The following is a 23048-nucleotide window of genomic DNA, read 5'->3' as shown; positions in this document are numbered from 1 at the left end:
TTAAAGACAAACTGTGCCCTTGGGAAGCTAAATGAAAAAGCAACAGTAAAGCTTACAGAACTTAGCTCGTACAATTTGCCTTGAAGGCGGAAGATTGGTTCCCTGAAATAGCAAAGAATTATATGCTTTAGTTCAGAAAAAAAGTTTTTAAAATAAAGTCTGTTATTACCTCTTCTCCTTTCAAAACAATGGGAAAAAAAATCTAGAGCAGAGGTTTCAATTTGTTCAATAATTGTACCTCTGAACGTTTTTTAAAAACTATAACACCATCATTGTTTTGACTTGAAAAGAAATAACAATGCAAATACTCATTATCACATAAAACATAAAAGACACAGCAAACTGTCGAGTTAATACAATCTCTGCAGAGCGCTATTAGTCAGAGACAGCTGGTCAGCCCAAAACACAAAAACTCAAAAGATCAGATCTTCTTAGGAATTAACATCTTCATTAACCAACAAGAATTTAGTGCGGCAGAGATTAAATCCAACAACTGCCTTCTTCATGAGCTGTCCCTTCACTGATACCAAGCTGTGCAAATGTGTGAACTAGTTAGCAATCCCAGAAAGCTCATGCAACTACTCACCATATTTTAACCTTCAACTGACTCACAAACTCAATGTTAAATTAAACTTAGGGGTAATGTAAGCAAGCAAAATAGGACACGAGGAGTCAAATTTGAAATGCAGAGCAAGTAGCAGAAAAGTTATTTAAAATAAATCAATATGGTTAACTGCATAAAGTAGCCAAAAAGAAATGCAATTTGCTCCAAAAATTTTTTAAAGCAAAAACAAATCAAAATGAAAAGCTGCATTTCAAGCAAAATTTGCACGTGATTAATTTGCATTAAAAAAAGTCAATCAAGCGATTTAGTTCAAATTCTTTGGGACATGCATAGACTGATGCTCTTATGCAATTCCTACCTGATTTCCAATTGTGGTTTTCTTGTGAACCTGACTGCTCCTCTGTTGAGCACTGAGAAAAGCAAAGGAAAGCAGCACTGAAGAGACACATACAATTTTTTCCTGAACAAGTAACAAATACTAAAATATATACAGGCTTTAAAAAAAAATCAATGGAGGCAGACCTAATACCAAAATTCCAGCTCAGTGTAATTCTGGAAGCAAAACCAACTCAATGGGACTCCTAATAGCACATAACTCCTAGTAGCACATAAACCAAAAATATAATAACACCATTGAAAGAAAAGCTGCATTGCAGCATTAATAACATATGAGTTGACATATTTGCAATGTCCCACAGGTAGAGAGAAGAGTTGTAATGGAAATTAAGTTAATGCTTATTGAGTATATACCATGTTCTAAGTGCCTTATAGATATTAATCATTTTTATTCTCACAGCAACCCCATGAAGTAGTTATGATTATTCTTCTTGTTTTATAGATGAAGAGAGAAGCTAAGTGACTTTCCCAAAGTCACTCAGCTAATAAGTGGAGTAGTATGGCTCCACATCACAAACTCTGTGATATTATCCAGTCTCACTGCTTTGAATTCCAAAATATTCTGACAACTCCTTTAATGCATCTCTGGTTTGAATCTGCCATGCAGATCCAAACATGTATGAGTTCCAACACTGGACTTATTCATGTTTTTAACAACTTAACATCTTCACTTGGGTATTTAATGGGCATATCATTCTTAATATTTCAAAACTGAACTCCTGAAATCCCCCCTAAAATCTGCTTCACCCGCAGTCTTCCTTCCTCCTCTTAACTAGTGGCAATTCTATACCATACGTCCAAGAGCTTAGGACAAAATCTTTGTCTCCTCTTTCTCTCACAACCCATATACAACCATCAGAAAATGCTGTCGACTACTTTCTTACAATACTTTTAACATTTAGCCATCTTTTCATCACTTCCATTCGTCCCTCCTTGGTCCAAGACACTGCCATCCCTCATCTGGATTACTGTAATCATTTATTCTCTGGTCTCTGCTGCCACACTTGTCTCCCTGAAGTCTATTCTTTTTTTTTTTTTTTTTTTTTTTTTTGAGATGGAGTCTAGCTCTGTCGCCCAGGCTGGAGTGCAGTGGCCAGATCTCAGCTCACTGCAAGCTCCGCCTCCCGGGTTTACGCCATTCTCCTGCCTCAGCCTCTGGAGTAGCTGGGACTACAGACACCCGCCACCTCGCCCGGCTAGTTTTTTGTATTTTTTAGTAGAGACGGGGTTTCGCCGTGTTAGCCAGGATGGTCTTGATCTCCTGACCTCGTGATCCGCCCGCCTCGGCCTCCCAAAGTGCTGCTGAAGTCTATTCTTAACAGATACCAGAGTGATACTTGTAGAAGGACTGTGTCACCCTCCTGCTCGAAACCCTGTACTGCATCAACACCATTCCACATAATGGTAAAAGCCAAAGTCCATACAAGGGTCTACAAGGCCCTACTCAAGCAATCCCCACCACTGGCTCTTTGACTCATCTCCTCCTACCCTTCACCTCGTTCCCTGAAGAGTTCCAGCCACGCTGGCACTGGCTCTTTTTCAAACCCATCCACTACACTCCCATTTAGAGCCTTCAGGAAAGCTAGCTCCCTAGGATTTGCTTCCCCCTTTCATCTGCATGGTTCCCAACATCTCCTTCAAGTCTTCATTCAAATCCATCTTTTCAGTAAGGACTACTCTGACCACCCTATTTATAACCCCATTCCTCCCTTCCTCCAAGACTGTCATCCCCTTTAACCTGTTTAATTTTTCTGTCTGGCATTTCTCACCTTCCAACACACTACACGATGTATTTATTTATTTATTTATTTATTTATTTATTTTTGAGATGGGGGTCTCGCTCTGTCACCCAGGTTGGAGTGCAGTGGCACGATCTTCGCTCACTGCAAGCTCCGCCTGGCAGGTTCACGCCATTCTTCTGCCTCAGCCTCCCGAGTAGCTGGTACTACAGGGGTCCGCCACCATGCCCGGCTAATTTTTTTGCATTTTTAGTAGAGACAGGGTTTCACTGAGTTAGCCAGGATGGTCTCAATACACTACACGGTGTATGTATGTATGTATGTATGTATGTATGTATGTATGTATGGATGTATGTATTTATTTTGAGATGGGGTCTCGCTCTGTCGCCCAGGCTGGAGTGCAGTGGCACGATCTCGGCTCACTGCAAGCTCCACCTCCCGGGTTCATGCCATTCTCCTGCCTCAGCCTCCGGAGTAGCTGGGACTATAGGGGTCTGCCACCATGCCCGGCTAATTCTTTTGCATTTTTAGTAGAGACGGGGTTTCACCGAGTTAGCCAGGATGGTCTCAATACACTACAGGGTGTATTTATTTTTTGTGTTTCTCTGCCCCTTTCCATTAGACTGTAAGGTCCTCATGAGCAGGGGTTTGTGTCTGTTTTGTTCACTGCTATATCCCCAGGGCCTAGAAAGGACATAGCACATGGTTGGTTTCATGAAATATCTGTTGGATGAAAAGTCCGATGAGGTTGATGCCATTATAACCCTCATTTTAGACATAAGCACAGAGGGTTAAAAGCCAGACAGGACTCCAACAACTTAACAACAGAGCCCACACATTTCATCACTAGGTTACTCTATCCCTCAAAAGGACAAAGGCTTTCTTTTGGTGGATCCACGAATAAACATCTATCAATATAAGAAACACAACTAATTTTGGTTATTCTGGGAAGATCAGCAATACTCAGTATTCTTACAGGTTGTTTAACAGTTTGTGGAAGCTGTTTTGGAGATCAATGAAATAGTGTAAAATAGAGAAAAGGGAGACCAAAGCCCTCAGTCAACTGTTTAAAGTGATGGGATGTTGTGCTGCAGTAACAAGTTAGAAATCAACACCACACTTGGAACAGCTGATCAAAATAAGTTTTTAATAAACTCCTCTGATACATTTAAGTTGCTTTCCTTCACTCAAACTAATGAAGAAACACTGTATTCAACTGAAGGTGGGCGGGGGGTGGGTGGTGAAAGTCCACACTGCATTTGGTTGCTAAAAATATTTTGTGTATGTATTTTTTTCCAATTTTAAATTTGCTAATTTCAACTTCTTCCTTCCTTGTTTTTTTTTTTTTTTAATTTTTCTACCTTTCTGTTAAATGGTTAATCCTCTTAATTACCATGAAATTATTTCCTCTTTAACCATTTATCTGAACAATCTAAATCTACATTATTCAGGTCTTGTAGGTGAGGCTGTGAAAGAGGTGACCAGGATCCAATGTGCCCACACCGCCCTCTGGCTGCCCGCATGCCCTGGCACACAGAGTGTCTTGAGTAGCACTCTCCTAAGTGTTTCGGATCTCCTCCTTAACTTTCTTTTTCCACATTAAATGTCACTTTTCCAGCACCCTCCAGGATTCCTGCTCTTCCAGGAATGTATGGGAAAACTACTACTATAATGAGATCAAGACACCTTCATAGGCTATGTTTATCTCTTCCAAGCACCATAATTGTGTTTAAGGAGTAATGTTTTCACTAAAGCACTGACTAGTGGTGAAAACTTCCAAACTGTGATAGACCCACAGGTGCTTACTTTGAACAAATTATTGGGGACCCTAAAATTATGTATCAGTCACCTTCAAATCACTTAAGGGAAAAGAAGTTGAACATAAAGCAAAAGCCACAAAGATCGTTAATGACTCCTTTGCTACCTTAGGTGAAAAGTTTGATCAAAATGGACTTCAGTCACTCAGCCATAAAATGTGTATATATGTGTTACAAGGGAGACAGACAGAAATGGAGACAGAGAGAAGGGCTAGGGGACTAAACAAGCTGTTTCTTAAGTTCCTTTTAGGTCCAATATTCCTTGAGACACAAAATTACTCTCAGAAGCTTATAAGCTACACTAGACAAAGACAATGTCCACTGACAGTTTCCATCTGTGAAATAATGCATATTTAGGATCTACCACTTGTAAGAATATGCCAAAGGAAAAGTAGATTTACTTTATAAGCCAATCTCAAATATTAGAGTTAGAAAAAACATGAAGTTGCCTCTATTTTCCACCTAAAGAATAATCTTTTTGCAGCAATTGGCCCCATAAACTTAAACATTCTGTTGTTAATGATGTATTTAGCTACTTGAAGTTACTTCAAAAGCAATGAAATAAAAAAATAAGCTGTCTGCTTAGAATACATTATTTGTCATAATTCTTCTGTTTATTAATTGAACTGAGAGTATTTTAAAACATTCATTTAAAAATATGTTCCTGACAAAACCTGTAAGGACTTGCAAATTAACTTGAGCCCTTGGACATGTTCTTGGATATAGTTACTCAACCAATTAACTCTGAAATATTATAAAACATACCTATGTATAGTGTTTTAGTTTAACATAAATCAAAAACTGTAGGGCACGAACTCTGTAGCAGATAAAAATATAAATAAGGTATGGTTCTTATAATCCAAAGCCTACAATTTGTCTGGTACAAGTAATGATATGCATACACAAAACAAAAATAACAAATAAAAAATAAAATCTGTATTAATAAATATATGAGGATGTAATAGGAGAAAGCAAAAAAAGTGCTTTTGTTTTAAATGTGGGATATAATTACCCATATCTTCTTACATGTGTATGTGTGCACACACATTTGTTGTTGATCATATAAATTCCTACTATACACAAGTCACTGTGGAAAGCCTTGCCAGAACACTAAAACATAGAACCAAATTTGTGTGTGCTGAGACATAATGATTCTAAAAGTATATAACAAGAAGTTTAAACTTTTATAAAAATAAAAGTACATTAGAAGACAATCAGAGAACCTCCAATGTTATCTCTTGGCTCAAAACTTTTTTGCACAGTCTCTTCTATCCTTGTCTATGATGTGTGACCATGTAACAAACGAATCCTGTACCAAACTACTTTCTCTGAATGTTAAGGGACAAGAAATATAATTTCAGATGATATGATCTGAAATGTTTGCAGCAAACTTGAAAAGAAGATAAACTTTAATAAAGGAAGACAAATGACTATGTTCCAAGAGAATAGACTGGTGTTAGCAAAGCCAGGAGGTAGAAAGATGAGGCATATGGGGAAGTTGTGGAGAGTAAAACTATTATGGTAGAATTATCCAATCATAGACTGGGGTTTGTAAGTGATCTTAAAAGCCATCTAGTACAATAATTGTATGTTGGGGCCAATTATGGAGAATTTGGCTGTTACTCTAAAGGCAGAAGAAAACATTCAATGTTTCTGTGCCAGCAAATGACATGATCGGGGTGATGTTTTAGTACAAATTAGTTCCCTGAAATGCATAATATTGACTCAAGCAGAGAAGATAGGAAGCAGCCAGCCCAGACCCCTCCCTCTGACTATTGGAGTCCTGTCCAGTCTTAAAAGTCCAATCAACTTTCAGTCTGAATTATGAATTCTTAGAAACCTCCAGTTGTCTCTCCTTTTCATGCACTTTCAAAGCTTTGGTCTGTGCCTGTATTTTATAAACAAGGTTGTGTTATAGTTGGGTCTCCAACAATGCCTGCTCCTTGATAGCCAAGAGCATTAATCTTGGTATTTCTACCTCTCTCACCACTGACATTACCTAGCAGAGGGTTTATGGTAGTATCTTAAGAAATATTTGTGGAATTCTCTTTTGATGCCAGGGTTATTTACAACCAGACTATCAATGTTCATCTGTACTAGGAAACCTAAATAATTTGAAGAAGCATATCATAGGCATGTGTTAAAGCAAAAGTATGGTACAGTTAGGGATCCCAAAGTGGCCAGACTGGCTGCAGCATGGAGTTAGGGAGTAGAGTATAAAGGAATAGTGACAATAGAACAGGCTTAAGAGTTAAGCAGGATACAGATTATAGAGAGCCTTGGAAACTACATTAATAAGTTTAGACTTTATTCTGAAAGTAACAGAGAATCTCAGAAGTAATAAGAAAGAGCATGACAGGGGACAGAGAGAATGTTGTAGTAATCCAGGTAAGAGAGGACTAACTTTAGTAGTAGCAATGATGATAGAAAGAAATAGATGAATTTAAAACATATTATGGAGATAGAATCACATGAACTTGGTAAAGATGGATGGAGACAAAGATATGAGGGGAGCAAGGAGCAAAGAATAGGACTGGGAGGTGCCATCCACAGAAAGTGAGAACAACATAGAAGTTATAAACTATAAGAGCAGATGAGGAGTTTAGTTTGGGACTAGAAGGTTGAGGCTTCTCTAGGATATATAACTAGAGATATCCAGTAGACATCTGAATATGGTACATAGTGCAGTGAAAAGTCGTGAAATGAAGATCTAGATTTGGAGTCATTAGATAAACTTGGCAACTAAAACCATTGGAGTGGGTACGATCCATTAGGAAAGATGCAGTGAGTGAGAAAAGAAGGGGGTCTAGGGTGGAAAACTGATTAAAGAACCGTTCTTAAGCCATGATCAGAAGATGAAGAGCTCCTAAAGACTGAGAAGTGGCTAGAGTGAAAAGAGGAAAACCAGGAGAGAGTGGGAGGTTATTGAAGCAAAGAAACAGATCTCTTCAACAAGGAGTGATTAACTGTGGTGTCAAATGAAAGGCTCAGAATTGTCCATTGGATTAACTGTTTTATCCTGGACAAAAACAGTCTCAGTGGAGAGGTGCGGTAGAAACTAGATTGCAGTGGACCGAAAAGTGAAAGGAAGATGAAAAAGAAGAATGGAGCACAGACTAAGGCCACTCAAAGAGGAAATGGAGAGTCCCTTTGAGATGTAGATTCCATGGCAAATGTCAAAGTATACCTCTACCTCTACCCACATTTCAACTGCTCAACAGCCACATACAGGTAGTAGCTTCTGTATTAAACAGCACGGATTATACAATAGTTCCATCATCTCAGAAACTTCTATTGTGCAACAGTGCTACAGAGTAAAAAAGTTCTTTTAGACTTGTTTAGCAGCAATTAAGAGGCCTCCTTGCTTTTTCTCTTAGTCACCACTAAGCTGTCAACAAAGTAGGACCCACAGTGAAGTTCCCAGAGCCAGCAGCCAGAGTCACTATACTGTAGGGCTTCACCGTCCAATGCAGTAGCTGGTAGCCAGATTAAAACTTTAATTAGAATGAATTATATTAAAAAATTATTTCCTTCACTGTACTACCCACATTTCAACTGCTCAATAGCCACATACAGCTAGTGGCTTCTGTATTGAACAGCACAGATTATACAATAGTTCCATCATCTCGGAAAGTTCTATTGTGCAATGATGCTATGGAGTAAAGCTCTTTTAGACTGTTCTTTTACATTTTCCAAGAAAGATTATGAACACTTCACAAGAGTCCCAAGAGTGTAACTTATCACAGGTTACACTGTGATAGTCCAGGTTCCATCCAATCAGACTGAAGCCAAAGGGAGAAGAAACAATGTTGTTTCTGAAAGTTTCTAAAAAGGCATAATTCAGACATGATCCTCCTCCAGGATCTTTAGTGAAGTCTCAGGCTAATTATTATGCAAGAATATCTTACAGAACTTGGGAGCCTGTAAAAGAAGAATCACTTACCTCCTAACATTCATGTTAAAGATGAAGATGAAGTTTAAAATAACATATCTGAGGATGAAAGAGAAAACTGGAAGTCCACTTATTTTTAAAATGGTGCTTGGAACATTGGAATTTATAACTTATTTGAACAGGAGATATGAATGATGTCCTTTCAAGTTGCTCAAACCTGTATTTCTACTTGACAACAATTTCAGTAAGCAAGCAAGCATTTAATTCCTAAATTTGCATATAAGTCAAAAAAAGGATCTTTTTATACTCCAATACCTAAGTTTTGATTCCACAAGAGAGAGAACATTCTCATGTAAGATTAGGAAATAGAAATATTATTATAATAGAATATAATTATGCATTAGGGAAAAATAAACTAAGAATGTAAAGGGAAAGACTAAGATTGCCCTGGAATTTAGTGGCAAGGTTCAAATGCACTGCCGTTAGTAAAACGGCAACAGAGGAATTCCAGAGGATCAGGAAAAAGATATAACGAATCTCACAACCCATAGAATTTTCATGGTGCTCAAATAACAAGAACTGAAATCTGTACACTGTATCATTTCAACTGTGAGAAAACAGGTGTTGAAACCTACTGAGCAGATTGAAAAACAAACAGACCTTGGTCTGCTGCTTGTGGTATATAGAGATATTACTCTAACGGCACATATCTATAGTCCCTCTTTCTCTTTAACCATTGGACTGCATAAATCCTAGTAACTCAGAAAGCAAATTGTGTCATGGAACAAATGAAGAAGAGCAGAGGAGTTTGAAATTTCACTTCCCAAAGCATTCCACTAACAAGCTTGCCTTTTTGTTCAAATGAGGATTACTGAGGACGAGGGGAAGTGAATGAAGAAATAATCGGGCCAGTTCTTATTTTCTTAAACAGCAAAAACTAGCTATATAATGTAAAAATATATGTAACTTAGGGTTTTTTTTTTTTAAAGAAGAGAATGACAAATTAAAACCCTTACATCAGAAGAAAAATTGACGTTTTATTCTGAAATGCTTAACTTTCAGACTCAGAAACTATATTATAGTTGAAAGAGCATTTAGAAGCCAGGAAATTCCAAAGCAAGCCTAGAGCAGTGCTTATTTGGACACATTACACATGGTACATATTTTACAGGCCATGTCTAACAAATAACTAGAAGATGGAAAAAAAGTGTCACATATTAAACATGGCAATATAAATTCTATAACAGAAAGAAGAATTTTGAGATGTCCTGAATGCTACTCTGAAACTAAATATTTTATTAATCCAATTTTAGCAATCCATTTTCATTTTTAAAAAAATTAGAACAAAAAGTCATCCCAGTTGAAAAAAAATTGCATGTGTAAAGTACTATGTACATCACCATCCTATAAATCTGGGAGGCAGTTCCTTCTTTCTTGGCAACTCTCTAAAAATCTCATGAAACAAATGCTTGTTTTCTTCAACCCCAGACCTTAATTTTCTGTCTTTGGAACTTAAAAATACTTACATAATTGTCTTCAAATATGGCTTGACTTTTCTTCCTTGATGGAAACAGCATTCTTGCCAACTTTAAAATTTATAGCTACAGCCATATTTTCTTAATTTTTAAAAGCACAAAAAATACCACAACTCCTCAAAGTGATTTTGAAATGAACATTTCTTCATCTTCATAATCACCCCATGTCACCCCATGTCAATTCCAAGTCGACATACAAATGGAAAGGACATTTATCTCTGAGTCTCAGAGCAAAATATCACATTTAGAGATAATGATATTAGCAACTGAAAAACATTCCAGTGACAATCATATTTAAGTCATTATAACTTCATCACAAAGTAAAATGGTACCTCTAGTAATCAAATGTGAGTGTATATGTGTGCGTATGTGTGTGTGTGCACGCGTGCATGTGTGTTGAGAGAGAGTGAGAGACAGGGAGGATCTCTCACTTTTATAGACTACACCACAGTTTCTTTTTTAAAGAAATTCCACATAACTTCATTAATTTTAAAGGATTTCCACATAACTTCATTAATTTGATCTTCTGACAATCCTGAAAGGTATACAAGACAAGGATTATTATTTCATTTGATACATCAGTAAACAGATAGAGAAAGGCTAAGTGCCTTGCCAAAACCCAAAGCTCATCAGTGGCATATCCTGGAAAAATAACCTGGATTGTTGACTCCCAGATCCGGCCTTTAAAGAAGGTTTAAGTGTGCAATTTAAATCAGATGACAAATGTGTAGAGTTGCTGGATTTCTAAAGCAGTTTTAACTATGCTTCTTTTTTCTCCCCAATATCATAAAGATTCATAGTCTATCTCACTGCTGGAAAAATAGGACCAGACACCTGGATTACAGAGAGACTACATCAAAAGATTGTATTTGGAAGTCTTAAATTTGAAAAATCACATGTCCTTGAAAACCTATAAATCAATATAATCAATATAAAACTGTAGTTCAACAGCTTCTAAGACAGCAAATATGGAAATTTACTGGAAAAGAAACTCTAGCTCATTTATCACAGAAAAAAAGTTTCAAGAAGATTATAAAGGTGAAATTTAAATTGAAGCACAGGTTATATAATATGTTTAAACTTGAACCTTTCTAAATGGATTATGACTTTTTTTACATTCTCCCCCTCTAATTGTGGTACCACAACACGGCAGCATCCTTTTCACTCTTAAGTTCTTGTGTCAATTTTACGTCGACATCTGCTACATTTTTGTAAGAACCTAACTGGCATTTGTAATCCATGAAAATCAACATTAAAGGCAGCATTCCTGTTATTTTAAATGTCTCAAGGATTTGTTTGTCTTTTAAACTCCTCAGAGAAGCAGTGAGGAAAATGAAGAATGTGTCAGTTTAAATTTTTACATGTGTGTCTCTATATTTTTCAATTATTAGGAAAGCTCCTAAAAGGCAAAACGTTTTTTTCTTTTTCTACATTCTGCCCCCCACCCACCATAGAAACTAGAGTAGAGCTTGGTACAGGCTCCCTAGGCTCACTGACTGTGGAGGAAACCTGGAAAAAATTCTCAGATTCCCTTTCCAGACTGAGGGATAAGGATGCACGTTACAGTCTAGGTGAATCTGCAGAAGGAAGTGAACAGAGCACATGGTGAGAGTCATGGGGCTAAAAGAGAGGGGGGCAAGTCTGTGCGAAATTCCTGTGCAGCAAATACCTATCAAGAAGTGGGTGTGGGCAGGGTGGCTGCAAAGACAACTAGACTAGGGCACATATTTATGGTTGGGTTCTAACAATATTACATGTATGCCACAGACAGAAAACGGTGGAATAAATCTTATCTACCATTCACTAGTAATAGCCATTGGATGCAAAATATATTTACACAATTGGCTAGGACATCACAACCACAGCCAAGTTCAGGATGAGATAATTTTCTGTTGGATAATTGGGTCTGTTCTCCCTAAAACATGCCTATAAATTCCTCAGGCCACTGTTTAGTTTAGGTCACAGGGTCTGCATATCCATTTCTTCTAAGTCAGAATGTAATAAAACAAATTAATTTGACATTCTGCCATTTTTTTATTTGTCTCTGTTCTTGAATACTCAGTTTAAGTAAAAGTACATAGGCTCTTTTGTTTTACATTTTACATAAAATAAGCTATATTTTATACACAAAGCTGGAACCACTTAAATGCAAAAATATATTTTAGAGGTAGTATCAAGATTATTTAAATCAAATGAAAACTAGTTTCACTAATGGGCAGGAAAAGATAGTGCATTCAAGGTCTTAAAAATGTCACACAGTGAATAGCCAGTCCTGAGTAACTAACCATAATGTTTGCATGATAATGTATTTGAAAAATGGCAATATTTGTATACACACTTCATAGAAAATAAAATGTTCACCCCGACAGATTACATCTAATTTCACAAAGGAAAGTTAAAAAAAAAAAACAAAAAACACAGGCCTCTAGATTCTGACTTAGAAAAGTTGAAATACCTTGCATCCTGTAAATTACACGTGCTATTTCAAATTGATGTGAAAAACTGTTCCCCTCAAAATTTTAAACATGCATTAATTACTGTTTTTCTATAGGAGTTCAAGTACAAACTGCAGAACATCATCCAAAAATGATGAGGTGATAAGTATGTAAGACATACATGACTTCATATGCCGCATAACAGAGCCAACTACTTTACTGAGAGAATAGTAAATATCCCTGCCCTACGACCATGGAGATCAGACTTCCTAAGTAGGTAAACTGAGAGTTAATCTTGGCACATATTGTATTCTCAAAGGTGGTGAAACTGTAGTAAATATTCACAATGTGTGTTTGAGACAAACCAATAGGAGGAATGCATGTGACAATCAAGTGTTTCACGTACTTTGCGAAGCCAATGAAGTCTTCATGGTTGGTGTTGATGTAAGAGACTTGAATGTCAATCAATAGCAATACCTATAAGTCAAAGAGAAACACTTCAGTGAAAGCCCATCTAAAAATTCTCAAACATTAAATTCGGTAATTGCCCACAAATTAATTACCTTCATATAATTTTTTAAAGGATACTTCAATTAGAATGAAAAGAACCTTAACTTTTCTTTATTAGACTCATAATTTTGTACTCTAAATTCATAAGTTAAAAATCTACTCTAGAAAAGTAAATCTGAGTAGCACATAAACAGAATAGCATTATAACTTATAGGCATACACTATTTGCTACCTTAGTACAGAATCTAGAATTATTTGATTTCTCTAAAATGTAGGCATAGTGTTCAAAAGAAGGACAAGCACAAATAAGATATGTGGCAGGAGGGCCCACGAGGGGTGCTGTGAGCTTATTCTTCCTGTAGACATCATATATTAGCTACAAATTAGTAATTCACCTCTTGTTTTCTCTCTCCTTTTCTATCTTTAGCAGCTTAAAGAATCATCTCAAGACACTTTATACATTTCAGGAGAAGCATTTGATCAGCCAACTCAAAAAGTCAATATACAAATAAATCATTGAATCCAAACATCAATGAGAAGCTGGGCATGGTGGTGTCTGCCTATAGCCTCAGCTACTGTGGAGGCTGAGGTGAGAGAATCACTTGAGTCCGGGAGTTCAAAGCTGCAGTGAGTCATCATCAGGCCTGTGAATAGCCACTGCATTTCAGTCTGGGCAACATAGCAAGACTCCATCTCATAACAATAACAATAATAATAATAGTTGGTGGCTGGTGAGATGACTGAATACGAACAGCTCCAGTATGCAGCTCCCAGTGAAATCAACACAAAAGCAGGTGATTACTGCATTTCCAACTGAGGTACATGGCTCATCTCATTGGGACTGGTTAGACAGTGGGTGCAGCCCATGGAGGGTGAGCTGAAGCAGGGTGGGGCACTGCCTCACCCAGGAAGCCTATGGGGTCGGGGAACTCCCTCCCCTAGCCAAGGGAAGCCATGATTGACTGTGCCATGAGGAAGGGTACATTCTAGCCCAGATACTACACTTTTCCCATGGTCTTCTCAACCTGCAGACCAGGAGATTTCCTTGGGTGCCTACATCATCAGGGCCTAGGGTTTCAAGCACAAAACTGGGCAGCCATTTGGGTAGACAATGAGCTAGATGCAGAAGTTTTTTTTCCATACCCCAGTGGCACCTGGAATGCCAGCAAGATAGAACCATTCACTCCCCTGGAAAGGGGGCTGAAGCCAAGGAGCTAAGTGGTCTAGATCAGCGGATCCCACCCCCAAGAAGCCCAGCAAGCTAAGATCCACTGGCTTGAAATTCTCGCTGCCATCACAGCAGTCTGAAGTCAACCTGGGACGCTACAGCTTGGTAGGGGGAGGGACATCCGCCATTACTGAGGCTTGAGTAGGCGGTTTTCCCATCACAGTGTAATCAAACCTGCTGGGAAGTTTGAACTGTGCAGAGCCAAGCACAGCTCAACAAAGCTGCTGCAGTCAGACTGCCTCTCTAGATTCCTCCTCTCTGGGCAGGGCATCTCTGAAAGAAAGGCAGCAGCCCCAGCCAGAGGCTTATAGATTAAAACCCCCATCTTCCTGGGACAGAACACCTGGGGGAAGGGGTGGCTGTGGGTGCAGCTTCAGCAGACTTAAATGTTCCTGCGTGCCAGCCCTGAAGAGAACGTCGGATCTCCCAGCACAGCGCTCAAGCTCTGGTAAAGGACAGACTGCCTCCTCAAGTGGGTCCCTGACTTCTGTGCCTCCTGACTGGGAGATACCTCCCAGCAGGGATCAACAGACACCTCATATAGGAGACCTCCAGCTGGCATCTGGTGGGTGTCCCTCTGGGACGAAGCTTCCAGAGGAAGGAACAGGCAGCAAGTTTTGCTGTTCTGCAGCCTCTGCTGGTGATACCCAGGCAAACAGGATCTGGAGTGGACCTCCAGCAAACTCCAGCAGACCTGCAGCAGAGGGGCCTGCCTGTTAGAAGGAAAACGAACAAACAGAAAGGAATAGCATCAACATCAAAAAAAGGGTGTCCACCAGAAACCCCATCTGAAACCAACATCAAAGACCAAAGGTAGATAAATCCACAAAGATGAGGAAAAATCAGTGCAAAAAGACTGAAAATTCCAAAAACCAGAATGCCTCTTATCTTCCAAAGGATCACAACTCCTCTCCAGCAAGGAAACAAACCTGGACAAAGAATGAGTATGATGAATTGACAGAAGTAGGCTTCACAAGGTGGGTAATAACAAACTCCTCTGAGTTAAAGGAGCATGTTCTAACCCAATGCAAGGAAGCTAAGAACCTTGAAAACATATTAGAGAAATTGCTAACTAGAATAACCAGTTTAGAGAAAAACATAAATGACCTGATGGAGCTAAGAAACACAGCACGAGAACTTCGTGAAGCATACACAAGTATCGATAGACAAATCAACCAAGTGGAAAAAGGATATCAGATATTGAAGAATCAACTTAATGAAATAAAGTGTGAAAACAAGATTACAGAAAAAGGAATGAAAAGGAAAGAACAAAGCCTCCAAGAAATATGGGACTATGTGAAAAGATCAAACCTACGTTTGATTGGTGTACCTAAAAGTGACAGGGAGAATGGAACCAAGTTGGAAAACACTCTATAGGATATTATCCAAGAGAACTACTCCAACCTAGCAAGACAGGCCACATTCAAATTCAGGAAATACAGAGAACACCACAAAGGTACTCCTCAAGAAGAGCAACCCCAAGACACATAATCATCAGATTCACCAACATTGAAATGAAGGAAAAAATGTTAAGGGCAGCAAGAGAGAAAGGCCGGGTTATCCACAAAGGGAAGCCCATCAGACTAACAGCGGATATCTCTGCAGAAACTCTACAAGCCAGAAGAGAGTGAGAGCCAATATTCAACATTCTTAAATTTCAACCCAGAATTTCATATCCAGCCAAACTAAGCACCATAAGTGAAGGAGAAATAAAATCCTTTACAGACTAGCAAAAAGTAGGAGATTTTGTCACTACCAGGTCTGCCTTACAAGAGTTCCTGAAGGAAGCACTAATTATAGAAAGGAAAAACCAGTACCAGCCACTGCAAAAACATACCAAATGGTAGAAAACATCAACACTATGAACACTATGAAGAAATTGCATCAACTAATGGGCAAAATAACCAGCTAGCATCATAATGACAAGATCAAATTCACACATAACAATATTAACCTTAATTGTAAATGGGCTAAATGCCCCAATTAAAAGACACAGCCTGGCAAATTGAATAGAGTCAAGACCCATCAGTGTGCTGTATTCGGAAAACCCATCTCATGTGCAAAGACACACATAGGCTCAAAATAAAGGGATGGAGGAAGATTTACCAAGCAAATGGAAAGCAAAAAAAAAAAAAAAAGTAGGGTTGCAATCCTAGTCGATGACAAAACCTGCTTTAAACCAACAAAGACCCAGCCCGGCGCAGTGGCTCATGCCTGTAATCCCAGCACTTTGGGAGGTGGAGCGGGGCAAATCACAAGGTCAGGAGATTGAGAACATCCTGGCTAACATGATGAAACCCTATCTCTATTAAAAATATAAAAAATTAGCCAGGTGTGATGGCGGGCGCCTGTAGTCCCAGCTACTCAGGAGGCTGAGGCAGGAGAATGGCATGGACCCAGGAGGTGGAGCTTGCTGTGAGCCGAGATCACACCACTGCACTCCAGCCTGGGTGACAGAGCAAGACTCTGTCTAAAACAACAACAACAACAACAAGAAGCCAACAAAGACCCAAAAAGACAAAGACAAAGAAGGGCATTACATAATGGTAAAGGGATCAATGCAACAAAAAGAGCTAACTATCCTAAATATATATGCGCCCAATAGAGGAACATCCAGATTCATAATGCAAGTTCTTAGATACCTACAAAGAGATTTAGACTTTCACACAATAATACTGGGAGACTTTAGCACCCCATAGTTGATATTAGACAGATCAACAAGACAGAAGGTTAAAAGGACATCCAGGACTTAAACTCAGCTCTGCACCAAGCAGACCTAATAGACATCTACAGAACTCTCCATCCCAAATCAACAGAATATACATTCTTCTCAGCACCACATCACACTTATTCCAAAACTGACCACATAAATACACTCCTCAGCAAATGCAAAAGAACAGAAATCATAACAAACAGTCTCTCAGACCACAGTGCAATCAAATTAGAACTCAAGATTAAGAAACTCAAAACCGCACAACTACATAGAAACTGAACAACCTGCTACTGAATGACTACTGGGTAAATAACGAAATTAAGGCAGAAATAGATAAGCTCTTTGAAACCAATGAGAATGAAGACACAATGTACCAGAATCTCTGGACACAGTTAAACCAGTGCTTAGAGGGAAATTTATAGCACTAAATGCTAACAGGAGAAAGCAAGAAAGATCTAAAATCGACACCCTTATATCACAACTAAAAGAACAATAGAAGCAAGAGCAAACAAACGCAAAAGCTAACAGAAGACAAGAAATAACTAAGATCAGATCAGAACTGAAGGAGATAGAGACACAAAAACCCCTTCAAAAAAAATCAGTGAATCCAGGAGCTGTTTTTTTGAAAAGATTAACAAAATAGATAGACTGCTAATCAGATTAGTAAAGAAGAAAAGAGAAAAATCAAATAGACACAATAAAAAATGATAAAGGGGATATCACCTTTGACAGCAAAGAAATATAAACTACCATCAGAGAATACTATAAACACCTCTACACAAATAAACTAGAAAATCTACAAAAAAATGGATAAATTCCTGGACACATGCACCCTCCCAAAACTAAACCATGAAGAAGTCAAATCCCTGAATAGAACAATAACAAGTTCTGAAATTGAGGTAGTAATTAATAGCCTACCAACCAAAAAATGCCAAGGACAAGACGGATTCACAGCTGAATTCTACGATAGGCACAAAGAGGAACTGGTACCATTCCTTCTGAAACTATTCCAAACAATAGAAAAAAAGGGAATCCGCCCTAACTCATTTTATGATGCCAACATCATCCTGATATCAAAACCTGGCAGAGACACACACAAAAGAGAAAATTTCAGGTCAATATCCTGATGAACATCAATGTAAAAATCCTCAATAACATACTGGCAAACCGAATCCAGCAGCGCATCAAAAAGCTTATCCACCACGATCAAGTCAGCTTCATCCTTGAGATTCAAGGCTGGTTCAACATATGCAAATCAATAAATGTAATCCATCACATAAAGAGAACCAATGACATAAACCACATGATTATCTCAATAGATGGAGAAAAAGCCTTCAATAAAATTCAACATTCCTTCATGCTAAAAACTCTCAATAAACTAGGTATTGATGGAACATATCTCAAAATAATACGAGTTATTTATGACAGACTCACAGCCAATATCATACTGAATAGGCAAAACCTGGAAGCATTCCCTTTGCAAACTGGCACAAGACAAGGATTCCCTCTCTCCCCATTCCTATTCACCATAGTATTGGAAGTTTTGGCCAGGGCAATCAGGCAAGAGAAAGAAATAAAGCATATTTAAATAAAAAGAGAGGAAGTTAAATTGTCTCTGTTTGCAGATGACATGACTGTATATTTAGAAAACCCCATCATCTCAGCCTGAAATCTCCTTAAGCTGATAAGCAACTTCAGCAAAGTCTCAGGATACAAAATCAATGTGCAAAAATCACAAGCATTCCTATACTTATATTCCTATAAGAGACAAACAGAGAGCCAAACCATGAGTGAACTCCTATTCGCAATTGCGACAAAGAGAATAAAATACCTAGGAATACAACTTACAAGGGATGTGAAGGATCTCTCCAAAGAGAACTACAAACCACTGCTCAAGAAAATAAAAGAGGACACAAACAATTGGAAAAAAACATTCCTTGCTCAGGGATAGGAAGAATCAATATTGAGAAAATGGCAATACTGCCCAGAGTAATTTATAGGTTCAATGCTATCCCCATCAAGCTACCAATGACTTTCTTCACAGATTTAGAAAAAACTAGTTTAAATTTCATATGGAAGCAAAAAAGAGTCTGTATAGCCAAGACAATCCTAAGCAAAAAGAAGAAAGCTGGAGGCATCACGCTGCCTGACTTCAAATTATACTACAAGGCTACAGTAACCAAAACAGCATGGTACTGGTATCAAAACAGAGATATAGACCAATGGAACAGAACAGAGGCCTCAGAAATAATGCCACACATCTACAACCATCTGATCTTTGACAAATCTGACAAAAACAAGCAATGGGGAAAGGATTCCCTATTTAATAAATGGTGCTGGGAAAACTGGCTAGCCATATGCAGAAAACTGAAACTGGATCCCTTCCTTACACCTTATACAAAAATTAACCCAAGATGGATTAAAAACTTAAACATAACACCTAAAAGCGTAAAAATCCTAGAAGAAAACCTAGGCAATACCATTCAGGACATAGGCATGGGCAAAGACTTCACGACTAAAATACCAAAAGCAATGGCAACAAAAGCCAAAATTGACATAGGATCTAATTAAACTAAAGAGCTTCTGCATAGCAAAAGAAACTATCATCAGAGTGAACAGGCAACCTACAGAACGGGAGAAAATTTTTGCAATCTACCCATCTGACAAAGGGCTAATATCCAGAATCTACAAAGTATGTATACAAATATACAAGAAAAAGCAAAAAAAAAAAAATAATAATAATAATCAAAAAGTGGGCAAAGGATATGAACAGACACTTCTCAAAAGAAGACACTTATACAGCCAAGAAACATATGAAAAAATGCTCATCATCACTTGTCTTTAAAGAAATGCAAATCAAAACCACAATGAGATACCATCTCATGCCAGTTAGAATAGAAATCATTAAAAAGTCAGGAAACAACAGATGCTGGAGAGGATGTGGAGAAATAGGAATGCTTTACACTGTTGGTGGGAGTGTAAATTAGTTCATCCATTATGGAAGACAGTGTGGCGATTCCTCAATGACCTAGAACCAGAAATACCATTTGACCCATCTATACCATTACTGGGTACATACCCAAAGGATTATAAATCATTCTACTATAAAGACACATGCACACATATGTTTATTGCAGCACTGTTCACAATAGCAAAGACTTGGAATCAACCCAAATGCCCATCAATGATACACTGGATAAAGAAAATGTGGCTCATATACACCATGGAATACTATGCAGCCATAAAAAAGGCTGAGTTCATGTCGTTTGCAGGAACATGGATGAAGCTGGAAACCATCATTCCCAGCAAAATATCACAAGGACAGAAAACCAAACACTGCATGTTCTCACTCATAAGTGCAAGTTGAACAATGAGAACACATGGACACAGGAAAGGGAGCATCACACACCGGGGCCTGCTGGGGGGTGGGGGGCTAGGGGAGGGAGAGCATTAGGAGAAATACCTAATGTAGATGACAGGTTGATAGGTGCAGCAAACCACCATGGCACGTGTATACCTATGTAACAAACCTGCACATTCTGCACATGTATCCCAGATCTTAAAGTATAATAAATTTAAATAATAATAATAAGGTCAGATCTCTGCTAAAATATCACTCATCAGAGGGATCTTCCTGCCCATTCTATTTAAACTAGCACGCTGGTTACTCTCCACTGTGTTACCCTGCCTTCTTTTCTTTTGCAGCACTAACACTAGCTAACATGGCAAGTTTTTACAAATTTCTTATATAGACCTCATCTGTTGTATCCACTGCTACATCCCCAGTGCCTAGAACAGTGCCTGAAACATCATGAGAATTAAATGAAGATTTGTAATGGAGTAAACTGGATACATGTCCCAGGCAACATGAAAATATTCTAAATATAAGATACTTATAATCTCTAAGTCAGAGACTTGGGAGGTCCCTCTGTAGAAAATAGTATTCAATGGGGAGACGAGGAGGCTGAAAGAAAACAAGAGAGAAGTGGAGCAACCAGAACCTGCAAAAAAGAATGTATTATACCAGAGATATTCAAAACTGACTTCCTCTTCCTATGTTTCCTTGTGTTCTCCCAACTGAATCCTGTCTCTTTCCAGGATGCTGAGATTTGCTAAGAGGGAGAGAGATGATGCTTACAGATCTCTGCCTGAATATCTCCAGAGCTCTGCTCTTCGACTTTGTTGAATAAATTTTGGTGACCATCATGAGTATTTGTTTGCTGCCTCCCTTCACTGAAGGTAGCATTTGAGTGCATCAGAGTCCTCATAGCAACAGTGCATAGACATACTCTACAAAATGCTCCCCCGTGGGTCCATCCTCAAGAAAGCCATCCCTGATCCTTATCCCCTACCCAACCCAAGACCAGGTTGGATTGTACTATGACTCTCAAATAGTCTACATGCCATAATTATATATATACATAAAATTATGTATATGTATAAAATTATGTATTCTATAAAATAAATATAGGGTGCCATATGTACATATATGCATAGATATGTTCAAATATGTATATCCACTTATATATGTATATATACATATATAAGCATATATACATAAATGTATGTGTATATATGTATATACATATGTACATATGTATATACATACATATATGTACATGTATATATACACTATATGTACATACATACATATATATGTATATATACACTATATGTACATACGTGCATATATGTGTGTGTATATACTATATAATACATACATATATGTACATGTATATATACACTATATATGCACATATGTGTGTTTGTGTATGTGTATGTGTGTGTATATCTATATAGCACCCTATACTTATTTGTGGCATTTACTACAAATGTAATTAATTTTTTTGTTTGTTTGTTTAATGTTTCTCTTCTCCGCAAGACTATACACTCCATAGAAGCTGGGATTATGTTTATCTTGTTCACCATTTTATCTTTAGAACTTAGAGCCTAACATGATACACATAGTAGATGCCCAGTAAACATTTGTGGCCTTAATTATGTAACTATCTAACAGGCTTGAAGAACAGTTAACTCTCTTTTTTGTTGTTGTTGTTGTTGTTTGATACAGAGTCTCACTCTGTTACCCAGGCTGGAGTGCAATGGTGCAATCTCAGCTCACTGCAAACTCCACCTCCTGGGTTCAAACAATTCTCCCACCTCAGCCTCCCAAGTAGCTGGGATTTACAGGCACCCACCATCATGCTCAGCTAATTTTTGTATTTTTGTAAAGACAGGATTTCACCATGTTGGCCAGGCTGGTCGTGAACTCCTGACCTCAGGTGATCTACCCACCTCAGCCTCCTAAAGTGCTGGGATTACAGCCTGAGCCACCATGCCCAGCCAAGAACAGTTAACTTTCCAGGGAGTGATTTATTCCCATATATAGACATATAATTAGTATGTGGCCACTTGTTCATGTTTTGTACTCAGTACCCAGTGCTATGGGCTTGGAGGCTTTGTTTTTGTGGCTAATCTCAACCAGTCATCTGACCAAATCTTGCTGAGAGTCACAAGGGGACCTGCCAAAAAAAGATTTAAAAGATCACTCCAAATCCCACTACCAAAAATAAAGTCAAGGGATGGGGGTTATTGGGTCAATAACATCATACTTGTATGAAAAAATTTCATATAGTCAGATAGAGTTTTGTTTCATATCTTGAAGAAAACTGAAACATTAGGAAGCGTGATCATTATTGGATTAGTTGTAGTTTTGCCTCTCTTCTCCCAATAATAAAGCCAGATTCTGTTAAATTGTATATTCCAAATCCATTTGGCCAAAAGCTTGTACCAATAAACTGTAATATTTGAACACAAATAAATTGTTGCCACTGTAAGGAGCAAAATATCTTCATAATCCTCAGCATCGCCAAAGGTTGTCCTGAATATCTTTTGGACGTTCACACACATTAACTTGGACCGCAGTACAGGAAAAAAAAAAAAGTGGAAAAAAAATAAAAGCTATGGCTGTTCTCATTATATTCCTGGAAACTGGGAGTCTGTGTTCACTCTAGGAAAAGAGCCAGGTCGCATGTGGGGGATAAAAAGAAAAATAGTCCATTTTTTTCCTCGTTTTTTCACTTTCTCAGAGTTTCTCACTGCCTTTTTCACCCACAGTTATTGAATATTTACTTGAAGCAAAGTAAAGCTACCCCTGATAGCAGGAGTTGCCCAGAAAGTCCACCGCTTCGACATGCAATGACATGTATGGAAGCACC

General features: G+C 38.2%; 1 protein-coding gene across 3 annotated transcripts in view; it reads right to left on the bottom strand.

The window, feature by feature from the left end:
- Positions 1 to 23048, bottom strand: part of DNM3 (dynamin 3) — a 566202-nt gene that overhangs the window by 316403 nt on the left and 226751 nt on the right. For 2 of the 3 annotated variants that reach the window (XM_023207167.1, XM_023207165.1), the window contains exons 12-14: positions 12786 to 12856; positions 924 to 975; positions 73 to 102 (exon numbers count right to left, since the gene is read on the bottom strand). In XM_023207167.1, the coding sequence (XP_023062935.1) occupies positions 73 to 102; positions 924 to 975; positions 12786 to 12856 (153 nt within the window). The remainder of the gene's footprint in view (positions 1 to 72; positions 103 to 923; positions 976 to 12785; positions 12857 to 23048) is intronic. The other variant, XM_023207166.1, reaches the window with a different exon arrangement.

Source organism: Piliocolobus tephrosceles, chromosome 1 (genome assembly GCF_002776525.5).
Source record: "Piliocolobus tephrosceles isolate RC106 chromosome 1, ASM277652v3, whole genome shotgun sequence".
Lineage (NCBI taxonomy): Eukaryota > Metazoa > Chordata > Mammalia > Primates > Cercopithecidae > Piliocolobus > Piliocolobus tephrosceles.
Note: the sequence above shows the minus strand (reverse complement) of the source record. Positions and strands in the feature narration are given on the sequence as shown.